This window comes from Petromyzon marinus, chromosome 4, assembly GCF_048934315.1.
Source record: "Petromyzon marinus isolate PM22_M1 ecotype Great Lakes invasive population chromosome 4, UKy_Petmar_22M1.pri1.0, whole genome shotgun sequence".
Taxonomy (NCBI): domain Eukaryota; kingdom Metazoa; phylum Chordata; class Hyperoartia; order Petromyzontiformes; family Petromyzontidae; genus Petromyzon; species Petromyzon marinus.
In genome coordinates, this window is record NC_133670.1 from 16,078,285 (window position 1) to 16,096,508 (window position 18,224).

General features: G+C 48.3%; 1 protein-coding gene across 5 annotated transcripts in view; it reads left to right on the forward strand.

Moving 5' to 3' along the window:
- CTDSP1 (CTD small phosphatase 1) overlaps positions 1-18,224 on the forward strand; it is a 56,921-nt gene that overhangs the window by 16,321 nt on the left and 22,376 nt on the right. Inside the window, exon 1 of one of the 5 annotated variants that reach the window (XM_032945965.2) lies at positions 9,012-9,413. The exons of 1 other annotated variant lie outside the window; for it this stretch is intronic. In XM_032945965.2, coding sequence (XP_032801856.2) covers positions 9,305-9,413 — 109 coding nt within the window. In that variant the 5' untranslated portion in view covers positions 9,012-9,304. Of the gene's footprint in view, positions 1-9,011; positions 9,414-18,224 lie in introns of those variants that run through there. 3 more of the 5 variants (XM_032945968.2, XM_032945966.2, XM_032945969.2) reach the window with 3 other exon arrangements.

An 18,224-nucleotide genomic window follows, 5' to 3' on the forward strand; every position in this document is an offset into this window, starting at 1 on the left:
TTTCTATATGTTGAATGTCACAGATTCATTTGATTCCACTGCAGCCACGAGAGGCCGTTACATTCACCACAGTGGTTAGATGTTATCTCCCTCGCCTGGTATGGAGGAGGTCGTGGGTTCTATCCTGACCCTGACGCCTGTTGTATATTTGGAGTTTGCATGTATCGCTCTCCTTGGAGTCACGTGGATTTTTCTCCGGGTGTTCCGGTTTTTCCCTTCACATATAGAATCAACACGCGTTTAGAGTATTTGGCTGCTAGCAATTTCTACTTGATAAACCACTTCGTTGAGCTATCATTTGTGGCCAGGTCGCTTCTGAAAAAGAGCTATATAGCTGTGGGCCTTACCTGATAAAATAAAAAATATAGTTTAGTTTTAACAAAATAAGTGAGGCTCGAATCATACGTTCAACAATGTATTGAATCACGAGATTCACCATCGCTACACCGCCATTGACGGCAATGCCACGCACGATTGTCGTTATGTCGATAAAGTGACGTCGTGTTCAGTGGCACCAGGGCCCACAGAGAGGCGTCCAAGCGCAGTTATCGGGCTACGATGGAAATTGGACAGGGGGCCCCAATTAATTCCTTGCACCACGGGGCCCATTCTAACTATACGCCACTGGTCGTTTTTAATGTTTTCTGTAGCTATTTGTGTGAGAAGTATGTCTCAGTAAAGTTGCCTTTTTTGTAAATACATGGATTATACTTTGTGTGTGGGGGGGGGGATGTTATCGTCATTACCTTTGAAAAGAGAAGCAGCTGATTAAAAATGCATACATTTTTATTTCTCCTCTAATATTTATGTACTCTCTGTAATTATATCACATACACTGTCCTGTGTTTTGTCCTATAAATAACATTTACACCACAGGCACTGCATTATTAATAATTGTATTCTTAACGATGAATGTTTGCAGTAATCAAGCGCAAACGTTAATGTATTTAATCACTACTGCGTTTGGAAACATTTTTTTTTACATCGGGCTCATTACTAAAAACTAGCTCAAACATGGGCCTGTACATTTTCAAGCGGTGCACATTTAGTGTACGCATTCATGCTCAAGCTCCCTGTTCCATGCCCGCAGGCAGGTCCGTGGTTCAAGCTTCCTCATATCCCACCTGATCTCCTTCTCCCTTTACCTCGCAACCCATCTGATCTCCTTCTCCCTTTACCTCGCAACTCACCGCAATCCTCACTGAGGGTTTGAGGAGTCATGACGAGGCAAGCGTGGTTGAAGGTGGCTTCCCCTTTGCCATCCTCAGCAAAGTTTTATTAATTTTTTTAGATTACACTACCACAAGGATGCAATTTTAATGTCACACCGAGGATGCTATATATGTGCAGTCACACTTAAAGAACATCTGCAGCGCACACGACAAATGCTGAGCGTCAGAGTTTAGATACAGGCGGAATAATACATGAGCCAAAGTCTTAATTTCAGCGAGGGTCTCTGTAACCCAGAACATTTTGCCGTACCCGGCACACCACATCCACTGCACCTCTCGCCATCGCAGTGGCTACAACTCACCTTGCCTAGACATTTGGCAACGATAGTTTATAAGGTCAATGGCAGGTCATCTCTGTGGTCCCTTCTCTCCCTAGACCCGCTCGAGTCTACCAGCCAACCCGGGACACATTTCGTGAGCAACTAAGCGCCGGACACGCACCACTCTTGCTCAATGTGACCGATGCCTTCGACCGACACTTGTACAGCAGAAGAAGCATCATTGCTGTTCCCCACTCCTCTTCTTCCTTTGCATTTCCCCCTCCGCCCCCTCCCATCTTCCTCCCTGCATGGCCGGCGCTATGTGGGTGATGGGCCCTGTGGTCATGTTCAGAAAGGACGTGCGGTGGGTTTTTCCCCCCCTCCCCCTCACTTTGCTCGATAGAGATTAATGGGGCTCTCATTGGGGGCACCCATCTGGGGCCAGCCCTTGTTGTGTATGAGCTGCCGCAAAAGTTCTGTGCCCCTGAACAGCAACAAAACATTACGATCATTTGGTGTCAACGCACGCGTTTGGGTTTTTTTTTATTTATGAGAGCGCAAAACCGAAGGCGTGTTGTTTGGCGACAACCACGGTATCTTTAAAATGATGTAACAAAAAAGAAATCTTTATAAAGGTATGCGTGTCAAATTTAAAATTATGTTCGGTATTTTCTTCTTTTTACACAGCTCTACGATTTGCAACCGAGTGCACACTTTAGCATGACGGGTATCACAACCCCCCCTTTCAAACGCGGGGACTTTGTTGTTTATTGGCCTTTTGCGTGATGTTTAAGAATGTACCATTGGCGGAACGGAGCCGGGAGGTGGGGGGGGGTTTGCCTTTTTAGGACAGAAAAGCGTGGGCAGCAGCAGTAAGCCCCAGCGACGAAGACAGATGTCAAAACAATGAAGAGTTCAAAGCCATTGGCAAGTTTCGTTACTTTTGTCTGCCGGCCATTTTCTTCTGAATGGTACATGACATCCCATGGAAACACTATAATAAGAACCGTGTTTGGATTTTGCAATCGCTCAGTGCCTGCCACGAGCGTGGTACCACGGTAGATTCACATGCTATGGTTGGGTGTGGCAAAATGTCACAGAGTTCAGTGGCTATAGGGAGCTCTTAGTATCGTGTGGTCACACACAACATGCCTGTGTATATGTATATGCTCGTGTGTTTGTGTATATATAGGTGGACTTAGCCTCAAATGAGTACTTGGTGCGGTGTGTAAAACATTGCCACTCGGGAGACAAAGGCGGTCGGGTGTGGTGCTGGCCACCCACCCCCTCGTGTGCCGTGCCAGCCTTCGTTGGTGCTCGCTAACAGCGTTTGCCCCAACAGTTTGTTCAGGCTATACGGGGGATCTTTGTTTTTGTCATGCCCGTGTGTGTGCACGCTGGTATGCATGCCATGTGTGGAGTGTGGTAACACGGTGGTTAGCGCACTGCACTGTAAACACGGTAACTGGAGTTCCATGCTTGGCCAAGACTAACATAAGTTGGAAAGTAGTATCCGAACCTGGCCTACACCTCCCATAGGTTTGCTTAGTCTAAAATGAGTACCTTGTGTAAACCATCGTACAGGGTACACAAAGGTGGCCAGGTGCGGTGCTATCTATACAACCCCTTTTCTGCATTATACCGCCTTCAATAGTTGCTCCTTAACATCACTTGCCCCAACACTCTTCATATGTAGAGGGAGATCTTTGTCTTCGTGTGTAATGTACTGTACCTGTGTGTGCGTGTATATGTCGATGCAAATGTGTGTGTGTATAATTCTTCATGTTTGCTAGTGAATTAAAAGCCTGTAGTTTAATTCTGCAGAAGTCTTCGAATTGGCAAGGGGGCTTTGGGAATCGTGCCAGGGCTGATATTGCTTCACAAGACAAATTCAATTAAACTTTACAAAGTCACGTACTCGTGTCTGTCAAGCGCTAGCGTTGTTCCTTTCTTGTTTGGATGGCTGCAATAAGCCATTTCAATCCACTGCCGTAATGTAGTTTTGCATTTTCTTTGGTTCTTTCGGTAAAGTCACGTAGAATGAGAATAAAATAATAAATTTATAAAATAAAATAATACAATAATATTCTCACGACGTTTCGGCCACAACACAAGCGGCCTTCATCAGGTGAAGGGACGAGACTGTCTGGAGGACAGCGCTGTGACTTTACCGAAAGAACCAAAGAAGATGAATCCTTGCAGTCACGAAAGCTTTAAATCGAAATTTAGTTTTGCATTTTTAAGTCAGTGGGAACATAGCTTCTTCTTTGCATTGTCCCATTTATGAGGTCGGCAGCTCCGCTTCTCCTTCTTCTCCTGCTATAGGCCAATGATCGCCACATCCTCCTCGACTTTGTCTCTTCATCTCATCTTTGCTCTTTCTATTCGTCTTTTGCTGTGCACGTCCATCTGCAGATCTCTCCGTCCCACATTTTCAGGACCTGTCCCTCGGATCTGTCACCACCACCTCAGCTGCGCTTCTCTCGTCGTTGTGATTGATTTCCTGCACCCTTCATTGTTTCTCTAATCTTCTCATTTCGAATTCTATCTGCTTTGGTTTTTCACAAGGACCATTTTAAACATTCTGATTTCCTCTGTGTGTAACATCTGCTCTTTCTTTGCTGTGCCAGCATTCAGACCCATTTGTCATGCCTGGTCTAAATACATACTTCTAGATCTTACTTTTCAATCTCACAGGCATCACTTGTCACTTACACAGGCCACTATCAATCCCATTCCTTACATCTGCTTCCAATCCACCGTCACTACGCATTATTGACCCAAAGTACTTAAACCGACTTACTCCGTTTAGTTCCTCACCACCCAAAATTCCAAAGGCTGGACAAGGTAATGTTACGAGGTTTTGCATCTCGTTAAGCCAGCGATATTTGTAAGTTAAGTGGTAACGTATATTTCGATTTAAAGCTTTCGTGACTGCAATGATTCATCTTCTTTGGTTCTTTCGGTAAAGCCACGTAGAATGATAATAAAATAATAAATTGATAAAATAAAATAACACAATAATATTCTCACGACGTTTCGGCCACAACACAAGCGGCCTTCATCAGGTGAAGGGAGCGAGACTGTCTGGTCACTCCAGCGCTGTCCTACCAGACAGTCTCGCCCCCTTCACCTGATGAAGGCCGCTTGTGTTGTGGCTGAAACGTCGTGAGAATATTATTGTGTTATTTTATTTTATCAATTCATTATTTTATTATCATTCTACGTGGCTTTACCGAAAGAACCAAAGAAGATGGTAACATATACGCAAGTTAAAAAGAGTGTTTATTTTAACACGGTGTCTAAACTAAACTACAGTACATGAGCCTCTAGAGGGAGCTCTCTAGACCAGCCTCTAGTAAAGGCCCTTTCAGAACAACAAGTGACGTCACACTGGTGGCAGTGGCGATGTGGGTTTGGTTGGCGGCTGTTTGTGCCGCGTCGACTGGCGTGCCTATTCACAATCAATTTCTACTTGTTTTAGTTATATTTTTTTCCCCAAGTGAATTCCAATTGTGTCTATCGGCATCACATTTCAACGTGAGGATATTTTCATTTGGAACTCGAGCAGATGGAAGTGCACCCACCCTGCTTCGGAGAAATACCCTGGGGAAGATGATGTTACATAACTGCTTCCGAAGCCACTTCGGAAGCCTCGATCCACACGTGAGGCAGATTTTTTTGTTTGTTGGTAATACGCCATATAGCTCAACAAGAGTAAAATTTTTCCTTTTCTCACAACCGGAATCGGCCAAATATAGTGACAACCCATAATTGAACCTGATGTAGTTTTTGTCCTGTTTTTTTTTTAGTGACTCGGGCGGAGACCGTCGGCTCCCCCACCGCATTCAGAAACCTGATTTAATCATTGCGTGATTGAAACTCGCATTGAAATCCAGGATTTGCCTTCCCCCGACTCGTGGTGGACACGGTATGACGGGGCCGAGCCGTGCTGCTCACAGAACACGGCGGTGTACCACTGAGTAAGCCGTGCTGCTCACAGAACACGGTGGTGTACCACTGAGTAAGCCGTGCTGCTCACAGAACACGGCGGTGTACCACTGAGTAAGCCGTGCTGCTCACAGAACACGGCGGTGTACCACTGAGTAAGCCGTGCTGCTCACAGAACACGGCGGTGTACCACTGAGTAAGCCGTGCTGCTCACAGAACACGGCGGTGTGCCACTGAGTAAGCCGTGCTGCTCACAGAACACGGCGGTGTACCACTGAGTAAGCCGTGCTGCTCACAGAACACGGTGGTGTACCACTGAGTAAGCCGTGCTGCTCACAGAACACGGCGGTGTACCACTGAGTAAGCCGTGCTGCTCACAGAACACGGTGGTGTACCACTGAGTAAGCCGTGCTGCTCACAGAACACGGTGGTGTACCACTGAGTAAGCCGTGCTGCTCACAGAACACGGCGGTGTGCCACTGAGTAAGCCGTGCTGCTCACAGAACACGGCGGTGTACCACTGAGTAAGCCGTGCTGCTCACAGAACACGGTGGTGTACCACTGAGTAAGCCGTGCTGCTCACAGAACACGGCGGTGTACCACTGAGTAAGCCGTGCTGCTCACAGAACACGGCGGTGTACCACTGAGTAAGCCGTGCTGCTCACAGAACACGGCGGTGTGCCACTGAGTAAGCCGTGCTGCTCACAGAACACGGCGGTGTACCACTGAGTAAGCCGTGCTGCTCACAGAACACGGTGGTGTACCACTGAGTAAGCCGTGCTGCTCACAGAACACGGCGGTGTACCACTGAGTAAGCCGTGCTGCTCACAGAACACGGCGGTGTACCACTGAGTAAGCCGTGCTGCTCACAGAACACGGCGGTGTACCACTGAGTAAGCCGTGCTGCTCACAGAACACGGCGGTGTGCCACTGAGTAAGCCGTGCTGCTCACAGAACACGGCGGTGTACCACTGAGTAAGCCGTGCTGCTCACAGAACACGGTGGTGTACCACTGAGTAAGCCGTGCTGCTCACAGAACACGGCGGTGTACCACTGAGTAAGCCGTGCTGCTCACAGAACACGGTGGTGTACCACTGAGTAAGCCGTGCTGCTCACAGAACACGGCGGTGTACCACTGAGTAAGCCGTGCTGCTCACAGAACACGGTGGTGTACCACCGAGTAAGCCGTGCTGCTCACAGAACACGGCGGTGTACCACTGAGTAAGCCGTGCTGCTCACAGAACACGGTGGTGTACCACTGAGTAAGCCGTGCTGCTCACAGAACACGGTGGTGTACCACTGAGTAAGCCGTGCTGCTCACAGAACACGGTGGTGTACCGCTGAGTAAGCCGTGCTGCTCACAGAACACGGTGGTGTACCGCTGAGTAAGCCGTGCTGCTCACAGAACACGGTGGTGTACCACTGAGTAAGCCGTGCTGCTCACAGAACACGGTGGTGTACCACTGAGTAAGGCGTGCTGCTCACAGAACACGGTGGTGTACCACTGAGTAAGCCGTGCTGCTCACAGAACACGGTGGTGTACCACTGAGTAAGCCGTGCTGCTCACAGAACACGGTGGTGTACCACTGAGTAAGCCGTGCTGCTCACAGAACACGGTGGTGTACCACTGAGTAAGGCGTGCTGCTCACAGAACACGGCGGTGTACCACTGAGTAAGCCGTGCTGCTCACAGAACACGGTGGTGTACCACTGAGTAAGCCGTGCTGCTCACAGAACACGGCGGTGTACCACTGAGTAAGCCGTGCTGCTCACAGAACACGGCGGTGTACCACTGAGTAAGCCGTGCTGCTCACAGAACACGGTGGTGTACCACTGAGTAAGCCGTGCTGCTCACAGAACACGGTGGTGTACCACTGAGTAAGCCGTGCTGCTCACAGAACACGGTGGTGTACCACTGAGTAAGCCGTGCTGCTCACAGAACACGGTGGTGTACCACTGAGTAAGCCGTGCTGCTCACAGAACACGGTGGTGTACCACTGAGTAAGCCGTGCTGCTCACAGAACACGGTGGTGTACCACTGAGTAAGCCGTGCTGCTCACAGAACACGGTGGTGTACCACTGAGTAAGCCGTGCTGCTCACAGAACACGGCGGTGTACCACTGAGTAAGCCGTGCTGCTCACAGAACACGGCGGTGTACCACTGAGTAAGCCGTGCTGCTCACAGAACACGGTGGTGTACCACTGAGTAAGCCGTGCTGCTCACAGAACACGGTGGTGTACCACTGAGTAAGCCGTGCTGCTCACAGAACACGGTGGTGTGCCACTGAGTAAGCCGTGCTGCTCACAGAACACGGTGGTGTACCACTGAGTAAGCCGTGCTGCTCACAGAACACGGTGGTGTGCCACTGAGTAAGCCGTGCTGCTCACAGAACACGGTGGTGTACCACTGAGTAAGCCGTGCTGCTCACAGAACACGGTGGTGTACCACTGAGTAAGCCGTGCTGCTCACAGAACACGGCGGTGTACCACTGAGTAAGCCGTGCTGCTCACAGAACACGGTGGTGTACCACTGAGTAAGCCGTGCTGCTCACAGAACACGGTGGTGTACCACTGAGTAAGGCGTGCTGCTCACAGAACACGGTGGTGTACCACTGAGTAAGCCGTGCTGCTCACAGAACACGGTGGTGTACCACTGAGTAAGCCGTGCTGCTCACAGAACACGGTGGTGTACCACTGAGTAAGCCGTGCTGCTCACAGAACACGGTGGTGTGCCACTGAGTAAGCCGTGCTGCTCACAGAACACGGTGGTGTACCACTGAGTAAGCCGTGCTGCTCAAAGAACACGGTGGTGTGCCACTGAGTAAGCCGTGCTGCTCACAGAACACGGTGGTGTACCACTGAGTAAGCCGTGCTGCTCACAGAACACGGCGGTGTACCACTGAGTAAGCCGTGCTGCTCACAGAACACGGTGGTGTACCACTGAGTAAGCCGTGCTGCTCACAGAACACGGTGGTGTACCACTGAGTAAGCCGTGCTGCTCACAGAACACGGTGGTGTACCACTGAGTAAGCCGTGCTGCTCACAGAACACGGTGGTGTACCACTGAGTAAGCCGTGCTGCTCACAGAACACGGTGGTGTACCACTGAGTAAGCCGTGCTGCTCACAGAACACGGTGGTGTACCACTGAGTAAGCCGTGTGCCAGCAACGCGCCGTGCGTGAGCTGCTCGATGCTGGACAGGAGCAGGATAACCGCGCACGCCAATTCGTATGTTCCCACTGATTAATACGCTCATTTCAAAATGCTTCACACAAAATCCATCTACCAGATCGCAAACATGATTGCAAACTAAGATGAATACTTCATTAGACATTCCTTTGCCAGTACCAAAATATAATAATAGGGTTTTTCCCCTTTTTTTTCTGGCAACAAAACTGAAACCTTTTTTTTACAAGGATTCACGTTACTGCATTAACCACAATACCTGCGGTCAAAATGCAAACAAAAAAACATACTATGATAATATATGCATTGTCCTTGAAGCTGATTGGTCCACACCAAGGGCCGGCTTGGTGTGGACCAATCAAGGGACGGCTTGGTGTGGACCAATCAGTTTCAAGGACAATGCACATATTATCATAGTGTGTTTTTTTGTTTGCATTTTGACTGCAGGTATTGTGGTCAATGCATTAACGTGAATCCTTGTAAAAAGGTTTAAGTTTTGTTGCCAGAAAAAAGGGGGAAAACCCCCTATTAAGATGAATTCTGTACAAATGTTTAATGGTGAGCAAGCCAAAACCCACGTACAATCTGTGAGCGTTACACAATTACAAATCGGCTCTCTGTGCACATTGTGTCATTATTTTGGTCGTGGTAAAAAAACACACACACACGATGGGCCATGGTCTTGTACAAGTATCAGCTCGACTGGAGGGATGCAGATGTGACATCAGGGTGTATCAGCTGTAACGAGCGCCGCCTCTCTCTTGATGTTGCGCCAATTTGTTCTGGTGAGCAGGGACCGGTCAACACACATCGTCCTTTGACTCCTCCGTTTAATCTTCTCGGATTCCTCCCCCCCACCACCACCACCTCGTGCCTGCGGAAGCCCGCATTCTTCCCAGCCACGGTGCGGACGTGCAATCCGCTCACGTGCCATGTAACAGAGCACGCTGCATAGAGGAACGCATCTGGCTTCCCTTCCGCACGCGGCGACCGCTGCCTGTCCCTTGTAGCTTGCTGTCATTGTAAAACAGGGCTTGGTTTCATACAGGTCTGTCGAGGTCAGGGGCGACCCAGACAATATGTGTGTGTGTGCGCGCGCACCAGCCTCTGTACAGGCGGCACTATAAATGGGTACGTTACGTGATGATGGGCGGGGGTGGGGTGGGTAAAGTGTAGGTACTCGCAGCTCTTTGAAGACGTCTTGCGAGCATGGAAGAGTGGGGGGACACAGATATCCTCCGGAGAGAGCGGCTCTATAGAGCGTCCTCTAATGTGGAGGCTCTGATGATGCCAGTCGTGGCTTGAGAAAACAATTGCAGCCGGTGCACCTTTTTTTACCTCTTTGTATCCGGTTACTCCGCTTCCAATATACTGTACCTCTCACTGTGGCTACGAGACACGTGTCTACTGCCGGAAAAAAAAATCGGTGAGAAATTAAGCCCCGATTGTAAATACTTTGTTGACTTTGTTTGATGTCAACAAATATTGCGGCTGCCAACCCCCTCCTCCCCCCCCCACCTGGTTGTGATCGTGAGAACAGTAGTGTGAACCTGTTCACATTTTTGTTCTCTGAACTGCATGACAATAATAACACTGTCAGCTGTGGTGACCAGAGGCTAATTACCCTGAACTTGCCCTGCAGACTCTTTCTTCCGAGGCCAATTAGTTTGACACTTGCAGCATACAAAAAAAGGTAATTTTTGTGTACCCTCAGCTGCAATTTAAAAAGTTAAATCATCAACCATGATCAATCCATTGCTATATGCGGGCCTTCCCAAGCTGTTGCTGTTTCTCACGATTTTACGGTGTAATAATCCATCTAGCACCTGTCCGAGGGATGATTTGTCCTCGGTGGACGCCCTCCCAAATACATTATTACATCGCTTGGCTGCAACTCGCTTGTTCCGCTTGACATCATCCCTTCTCGTCATGCAACTTCTCGAGGCCAACTTTTGTTAACAGTCTTTAAATATACTGTATATAAAATGATGAACTTCATACAGAATGTTAATGCAAAGTAGAGCGAGATGTAGGTGTAAGGACCAGTCAGTATAGGTGGAAGTGAATGTATTAGTGTGGAGGTGGTTTAGGATGGTGTTTGAGCGCGTGTATCTGATGGTGTGCAGTGTGTGTGTGTCTACTGGTAACACCAAGCCTGGAACAAGGGCTTTGGTGACATCACTGTCAATTAGTGGCAAATGGTGGTTGTTGTTTTTTATCTTTTGGTGTGCAGCAAGTGTACGTGTGCGTAGCTGGTGCAGTAAGGGGTGTGCTGTTTAGAGTGTGTAGCTGATGTTGATAGGGTTGTGTGTTTTGCATATAGCTACTGCGGTGTATCTGGTGCTACAGGGTGCGTGCATGTCAGTGTCCGTGTGTTCGGAGCCGGTGTTTTAAGGTGTGTGCAGGTGTGCGTCGTGTGGGTATCTTATTCTTTGAGGTGTGTGTTTGGGCACGTGTGTAACTGATTGTTTAAGGTGTGTGTGCAGGTGTGTGTGTGTGGTCTGGAGCTGTATGGTGTGTGCACGTGAGTGTGCACGCGGTGTTGTGATGGACTTGACTTGATCACAGCTGCGTTGCGTTAGCATGAGGCCCGTGCGGGGGGGGGGGGATTGTTTTTTTGTGAACACGTCAAACACCCACTACAACTCACCCTGTAGGCAAAAATGTACATTTTTTTGTATTTTAAAGGTCATGTGAGGATTCTCTCCATGTCCCTCCAATTATTTTTACTTTCTCCAGGTGGAATTGCTCCTGGAGACGCATAATTCACCTCTTCCTCTTTCAGACTGCACGTGTACACCGTTAACACAGGGAGTTCAGCTCATAGACCACGATCAGATGTTGTGGGATGCACCCTCCATCCTCCTGGAATAGCACAAAACAAACACAAAGATCCCCCTATTTAGCCTGAAGCAGTCTGTTGGTGCTCGCTAACAGCACTTGCCCAGTCTGATCAAACCCTACAAAGATCTGCCCATGTCCATGTAGTCTTTACTGAGCTTTGGAGCGAGTTGTGTTCTCGAGCACCTATGAAGATCGGAGCTGCGCGCGAGGGGGTGGTGTAGCCAGAAACTATTCCTGGACGTCTTTGTCTTCCCAATCGTTATGTTTATCATACAGACAGATGCATGCCAACTTACATACACATGAATGCACAAACACGCATGAAGTCAAAGATCGCCCGTATAGCCGTTTAGAGACCACTGGGACAAGTCCAAAAACCTACTAACATGAAAAACCCACTAACATGAAAAACCCACTAACATGAAAAACCCACTAACACGAGTATACAGGTGTGCATCAACATGGACGCACAAACATCCACATACGCAAATGTTGAATTCACTGCATCGTCATACATACAAATAGCCTTTAAAATAACCTCTTATATTATTATCCGCGCTCACGATGCCTTTATGTTTTTTGGTGTGATGGGTGTGAAGGGCCCTCCTCATTCGTAAAATGTAGCACGTAAAAAACGACACACCTATGTGTGTGGAGGTAGGTATGTGGATTATATACATATCTTTACGTAAAAGGATCGTAACTCGTATATAAATGGGGTGATTACTGTGTTGTATAAATTATCCAATGCGTTTTTTCTGGATCTACCACTTGTTGTCTGGCATGCGCCTGATGTTTTGTTCCCAGTACTGACTTAAGTTTGGTTGAAGACGTTCACAAGCACGCGTAGCGAAACGTCGGCCATCATGCCGAACGAATATGCGGTGCAATCCGACAATACATGTGTGTCTGTTGTACACCATTCTTGCCATGCTGCATGATGAAGTACGTAAGCTCGCGATCGCGCGTCTTTCACATGACGCTTTTGCCATGATTAACGAACGACCTCTTCTAAGATGATCTGTCCAGCGTGGAAGAGTAGGCCAAATACCCTATAGAAGAGGTGCTCTGTAGAGCTAAATCTAGCTCTTCAGAGCTCTCCGTAGTGGAAGCCCTTTCTCCAGCGGTGGAGTGATAAAGACATTGCAGAGGATGCACCTTTAATAACCCTTTTCCTTTTGTGATCAAAGACGAAACCCTCGCAGCGAGTGGCGAAAAGGGCCCCACCAAATTGTCCGTCGTCGGAATGGGAGACGGCTTTTAAAATGGAGGTTAGTTCAGGTTCAGCCCCGACCCCTTTACGACCACACCTCCTCCTTTGCTGCATGTTACAAAAAAAGTCGTGGTGGGGGGGGGGGGGAATGGTCGGCTCGTGGTACAGCGTAAACACATTTGGGAAGAAATGGCTTGGGAAGGGTTTAGCGGGAACCATTCCCGTGGGGGGTGTGGGGGGGTGGTCCTGCTGTTGGCTCGCCTCCATCAGACCGTCGTTGGACTGCCCGGGGGCGTTTGCTGCCGTGCGCCCGTCAAGCCCCCATTGGTGGCTTGAGATGTGGCGCTCAACGCTGACCCGGGGTTGAACCGGAGGGGTCGCGCGACTCGAGTGACCAGCCATCCTGACCCTGTGGCTGGCGGCAGTGACTGAGCTGCGTTTAAACAAACAGCCGATTTGTAAAGTGCGGTGCCTCTGCCGAAGCCAAACCGAACTCCCCCCCCCCCCCAGCTGCAAAGTTGAACGACTTGGTGGTTGGATGCGTCGGAGGGAGCCGTGGTTCTTAATGCGTCTTTTTTACGTAAAGGTGCTCGTTTAAAGCCAATGGCTTAGTATTTAAAGTCGGTTTAATAACGAATAAACAACAACGCCTTTACGAATCATTGATAGAGGGCTGGAAGGGGTCGCTTTAAGTTGAGCATTATTATTGGTGGCTTTGTTGTGCTGCGCAAGTCTTGAGTGTTTTTTTCTCCCCAAAAAGCCACATTAAAAGGTTACGGATTGCAACGTCTCAAAGAGGCTTAGCGCTCGGGGACTTGATCCCCTTGCTCTTTGATCAGCGTTTAACAGCCACAACAGATACACGGTAGATGCAAGGAAAGGCACAGGGACCGTGCGCTCCCTTCACGTGTGTTTTGTAAAAAAATTGAGCAGCTAGAGAGGCCACCTCCTTGCAACCTGAAAGTGAAACTCCTGGGTCTCCACCAGGTTTGGCTTTTATGGGCCGTGTGTGTGTGTTTGTGAAGGACAAAACGTGCGCAAAATCACTACTCCAGCTTCGATTTATCTTCAGCATCAGCTGAGGCCTTAGCTCTCCCGTGTGCTCTGATGGTTGTGATACTGTATGTGCTGGAACCGGAGATTGTGCCGTACAACGCCTGGTACAACTTGAACACCGGAGAGCTAAACTATACAGTACAAGCTCAGCCAAGGAATGGAACGCTCCAGGGAGGATACCCTCCGAGGAGATGGAGCGATGAAATCCGTTAATATTCAGGCGCTAAGTGCATTATTACAATGCGGGAGCGTGAGAGGTGGTGGCAGCGGCTTGCGGCGGCTTTCATCCGCCAATGGATTGATTATGGCTCATGATTATTTTACAGCCGGCAAAGCCCAAAGTAGTACCGTTAAAGCATTTATATGATGTTTGTACGGTGACTGCGGATAAGGGCATGCAGAATACATGCTTGATTAAGCGTTGCTTTATGGAGTTGCATTGACTTGATTGGCACTTAGTTCGGCTATGGTCAATAAATGTGTTTATTTAAATACGTTATTTATAAATGAATAAATGTCATCGTGTGTGTTGGGCATCAGACTGTGTAAGGATAGCTTGGGCGAGCAGACGCATTAATAACTGGTCTCAACACACATTCACACGTACATTTTCCTCCCCTTCATACCTGGATGTTGGGTGTATCTGTGGGGCATTTACAAAAAATATAAATATCGCAGCAAATATAGGGAGGGAGGAATTCCTGATAAACCAGTTTCACCTGTCAAGCTTGCCATTGTCAGAATACGAATCGCTGTCTGTTGAATGTCACTTCTTTTTACAAATGTGTGTCTACGTACACAAAGAGTACAGCAGTGTGCATAGACTGCTGTACTTGGAATGCCACCAGGAATGGTCGTGTGTCCGTGTTTGAAAAGGCTCTATGTTGTCTTAGTTTTAGCTGTCTCTACCACAGGGTTTAACATGGCTCTCCTTTGTCCAGGTCTCAATTCACTCCTTAAAAAATAGATGCCTACTGAACAAGTAAAGAAAACACAAACATGCAGCGATGTTTTCGGATATTTAAGCTAAAACTAAACTATTTTTTACCAGGTAAGGCCCACTGAGCTATATAGTTATTTTTCAGAAGCGACCTGGCCACAAATGAAAGCTCAACGAAGTGGTTTATCAAGTGGAAATTTATAGCAACCAAATAATGTACTCTAAACGCATGTTTCTAAATGTGCAAGGGAAAAATCTATGCGAGCACGGGGAAAGAGAGAAGCCATGCAAACTCCAAATATACAGGCATCATGGTTGAGATCGAACCCACAACCTACTCTATACCAGGCGAGGTAGTTAACATATCGCCACTTTTATGCATAGAGCTCCCACTATGTTGTTAAGAATACAGTATTTCATGTTTACCGAGGTAGCAGGAATGGCTTGGCCGTGAACTTCACAGACCACACATTGTGCTCTCCGCTTGCAGTCTGCATCAAAATCGGCCAAAACCTCGAAGGGAGAGGCCAGAGCAGAGATATCTGATTACTTAAGTCATTGATAAATCAGATAACACGAAACAACAGTCGTTGGGGAAACTCAAAATATAATCTCTATTTCCACGTGGGATTCACCATCGACATTATTGATCTAATTTCGCCACCTCGTTTGAACTTTCTGAATTTTGATTGCCCAGTTTATATGATTTTCGTTCACTCAACTAGCTTAAACGTAACCATTCGCACATCACAAGGACACATTTAGCATACATTGTAAGTAGTCGATTCGCAGATTCACAACCTCTGTGCGGGTATAGTGAGCATGAGAATAGTTTTTTTTTTAAATCCATGAATCGATAGAAGATTACATGCCCTGTGTATCTATTCCGAGTGGTCTTTTTTGCACTGGCCGTTTGACATGAACGTGAAATATGTATATACCTTTTTATTGTAAAGCCTGTGGCCTGACAAAGCCGCAGTTATCATTGCGTGAATCGCTCGGAAAAGTAATAGAAAAACAACACACGGGATATAGCACGTGCATTAAAGTAATAATCATAATCAAATTCGATGACAGCCCTTTTTGTCATTCCACTGCTGCAAACAAGCCGACCCCCCTGCTACTCTCATTCATGGGGGTTGTTTGATCATGTTCCAGCGAATAATTAAGGTTGGTGAGGGGGCTAGTGGGGGGGGGGGGTCAGACATCACTCGCCACCAATATTTTCCGTCACCTGGAATAGAAGCCAAGTGACCCGTGTGTATAATGCTGCGCGCTAACCACGATGCCACCGCTCCACCCACGTATCAGCACCGCATTGTTTTATCTTCGAAAACTTTCACGTTGCTGTCATCAAAAGCAATCCCCCCCCCCACATCTCTTAACAATTGGAACCGGACTCTGTTTACGATGCGCGAAAGTCGCTACTGCACTGCCTACAAGGCTGTTGGCTATCAGACGTGCGTCGTCGGTTTTTGTTCCAGCGTTCTTAAGAAGCGGCAGGCTTCCGTTTTTTTCCCTCCCGTCGGAATTGACTGCGGTTTCCAAAAGTCAAGAACGACGGGCAAAACGCTTCACCGTGGAACTTTAAGTAACGAGTGCACCCAATGTACAAACCGCACGGCGGCTCCCAAGTCACCGTCGGTTTCTCGTCGCTAAGTTAAAAAGGCGCAGCCCTGCAAATCGCTCGCTCACGCCACTGCTGGCGGAAGGTGGCCTAGAGTGGGGTATGTGGGTTTACTCAGCACGCTGGCCAGACGTTTTAAGGGCCGTGTGTGTACCCACACTTTACCCCACCACACGCGACCTGCAGATTGACGACGGTGTGTTACCCATCGATACTTCTGGGTGGACAGAGTTGGGGGTGGGGGGGTTAAATAAACTTGCCACGCCAGGAGAATTAATCGAATGTGTGACCTCTGGATTGCAAGTCCAGCGTGCTAATCGTTGCAACAAAGAAAGAAGTAAAAAAATAGACATGCTATGTTTATCACGAGACATTTGTTCGTGCGTCAAACCGGTAACCGTTTTGTACCAGTTATTTTTCCCTTCCACTTACGGGTTATGCAAATACACCGATTTTTGTTTTGTTTTAACAACCCTCCTTTGTGACGCGATTCGTTCGACAAGCCCGACCATGTGCACGTGCTAATTCGGTCAGTCCCCCGACGAAGCCTCCCGACGGAGCTTCCTTAAGACGTTGAGCAAAACGTCGGACAGCATGCCTCCCCCCCCCAAAAAAAACCACACAACGCGCTGTGGCAACATCCTGAAAACACGTCGGCGATAGAGAGCGCTGTGCAGGCAGCAGCAGCAACAACAACACGCACACGGGGAATGCGGGGGGGTGGCCTTGGCTGTTTATACGCCGAGCCGAAGCCACAAATGAGATTGTTCGAAAATGCAAATGTTGTCTCCCCCCTCTGCACCACCACCATCGCTCGGGGGGGTTGTTGCAGTGAGAGAGAAGCTCGGCGTTCATTAACAGTGCCGGCGTTCATTAACACTGCCGGCGTACAGAGCACACGCGCCCAGGATGAGCTCCGGCCCCCCCCCCCCCGGGTCACATCGACTGCAGTGGGCACTCTGCGTTCGCAACGCGACAAGTGATCCTTAATGGCTGTACCCCGGGGTTACCAAATAATACAAACTGGCCGAGTCAATGAAATGTTTTATTTCTGGGACACTATATTTTTTTTTACAGGGGTGTAACTTAACTCTGCGACTGGGGTTACCAATCAATCCTAAATCAGTGCCACTCCGCGATGTCGAAACGCAGCGAGGACGACGATTCCGCCAAAACCCCTGAACGCTCGCGGGGGTACACACCGTAGTGGTGGTGGTGGATCGTGAGTAACGGCTCGAATTAAGGCTTAAAACTTTCCTGACTGCAGGTATGAATATTCTTGGTTCTTTCGGTAAAGTCACGTAGGTAGAAAATAAAAATATAATTTTTTATTGAAAATAACAAAAGCAAAAAAAACCCACAACGTTTCGATCGCAACACAATTAAAATTGTATTGCCATTTTATTTTCCGTCTACGTGACTTTACCGAAAGAACCAAGACTACGTGTAACAGCTCGTGGAGATGAGTCGATTGCCGCATCGCCGACCATCAACAGACGAAAAGTGACTGCAACACGGACATTATGCGAGAGCCGGGGTACCATAGTAGTACTACCATACTACTACCATATGGTAGTACTACTATGGTAGTACTACCATATGGTAGTAATACTATGGTAGTGGTACTACTAGGGTAGTAGTATATTATTATGAGTATGGTAGTACTACTACTATGGTAGAGCTACTATGGTAGCTCGGGGTACTACCACGAGGTTCAACTAGCGCGGCCGTGTTTTCCACCACGTTGGTGTCCATGTAGAGCCCTGCCGGTGTCGTGCGGGGGGCTTGCGTGCCCGCGTGTTGTCCGACGTTTCGCGATCGCGCGCGGCGGGGGGGGGTGGGGGAAGCTTCATGAATCGAATGCAGCCACCGGGTTGGGCTACGTACGGCGCGAAAGAGGTTCAACATAACATCAC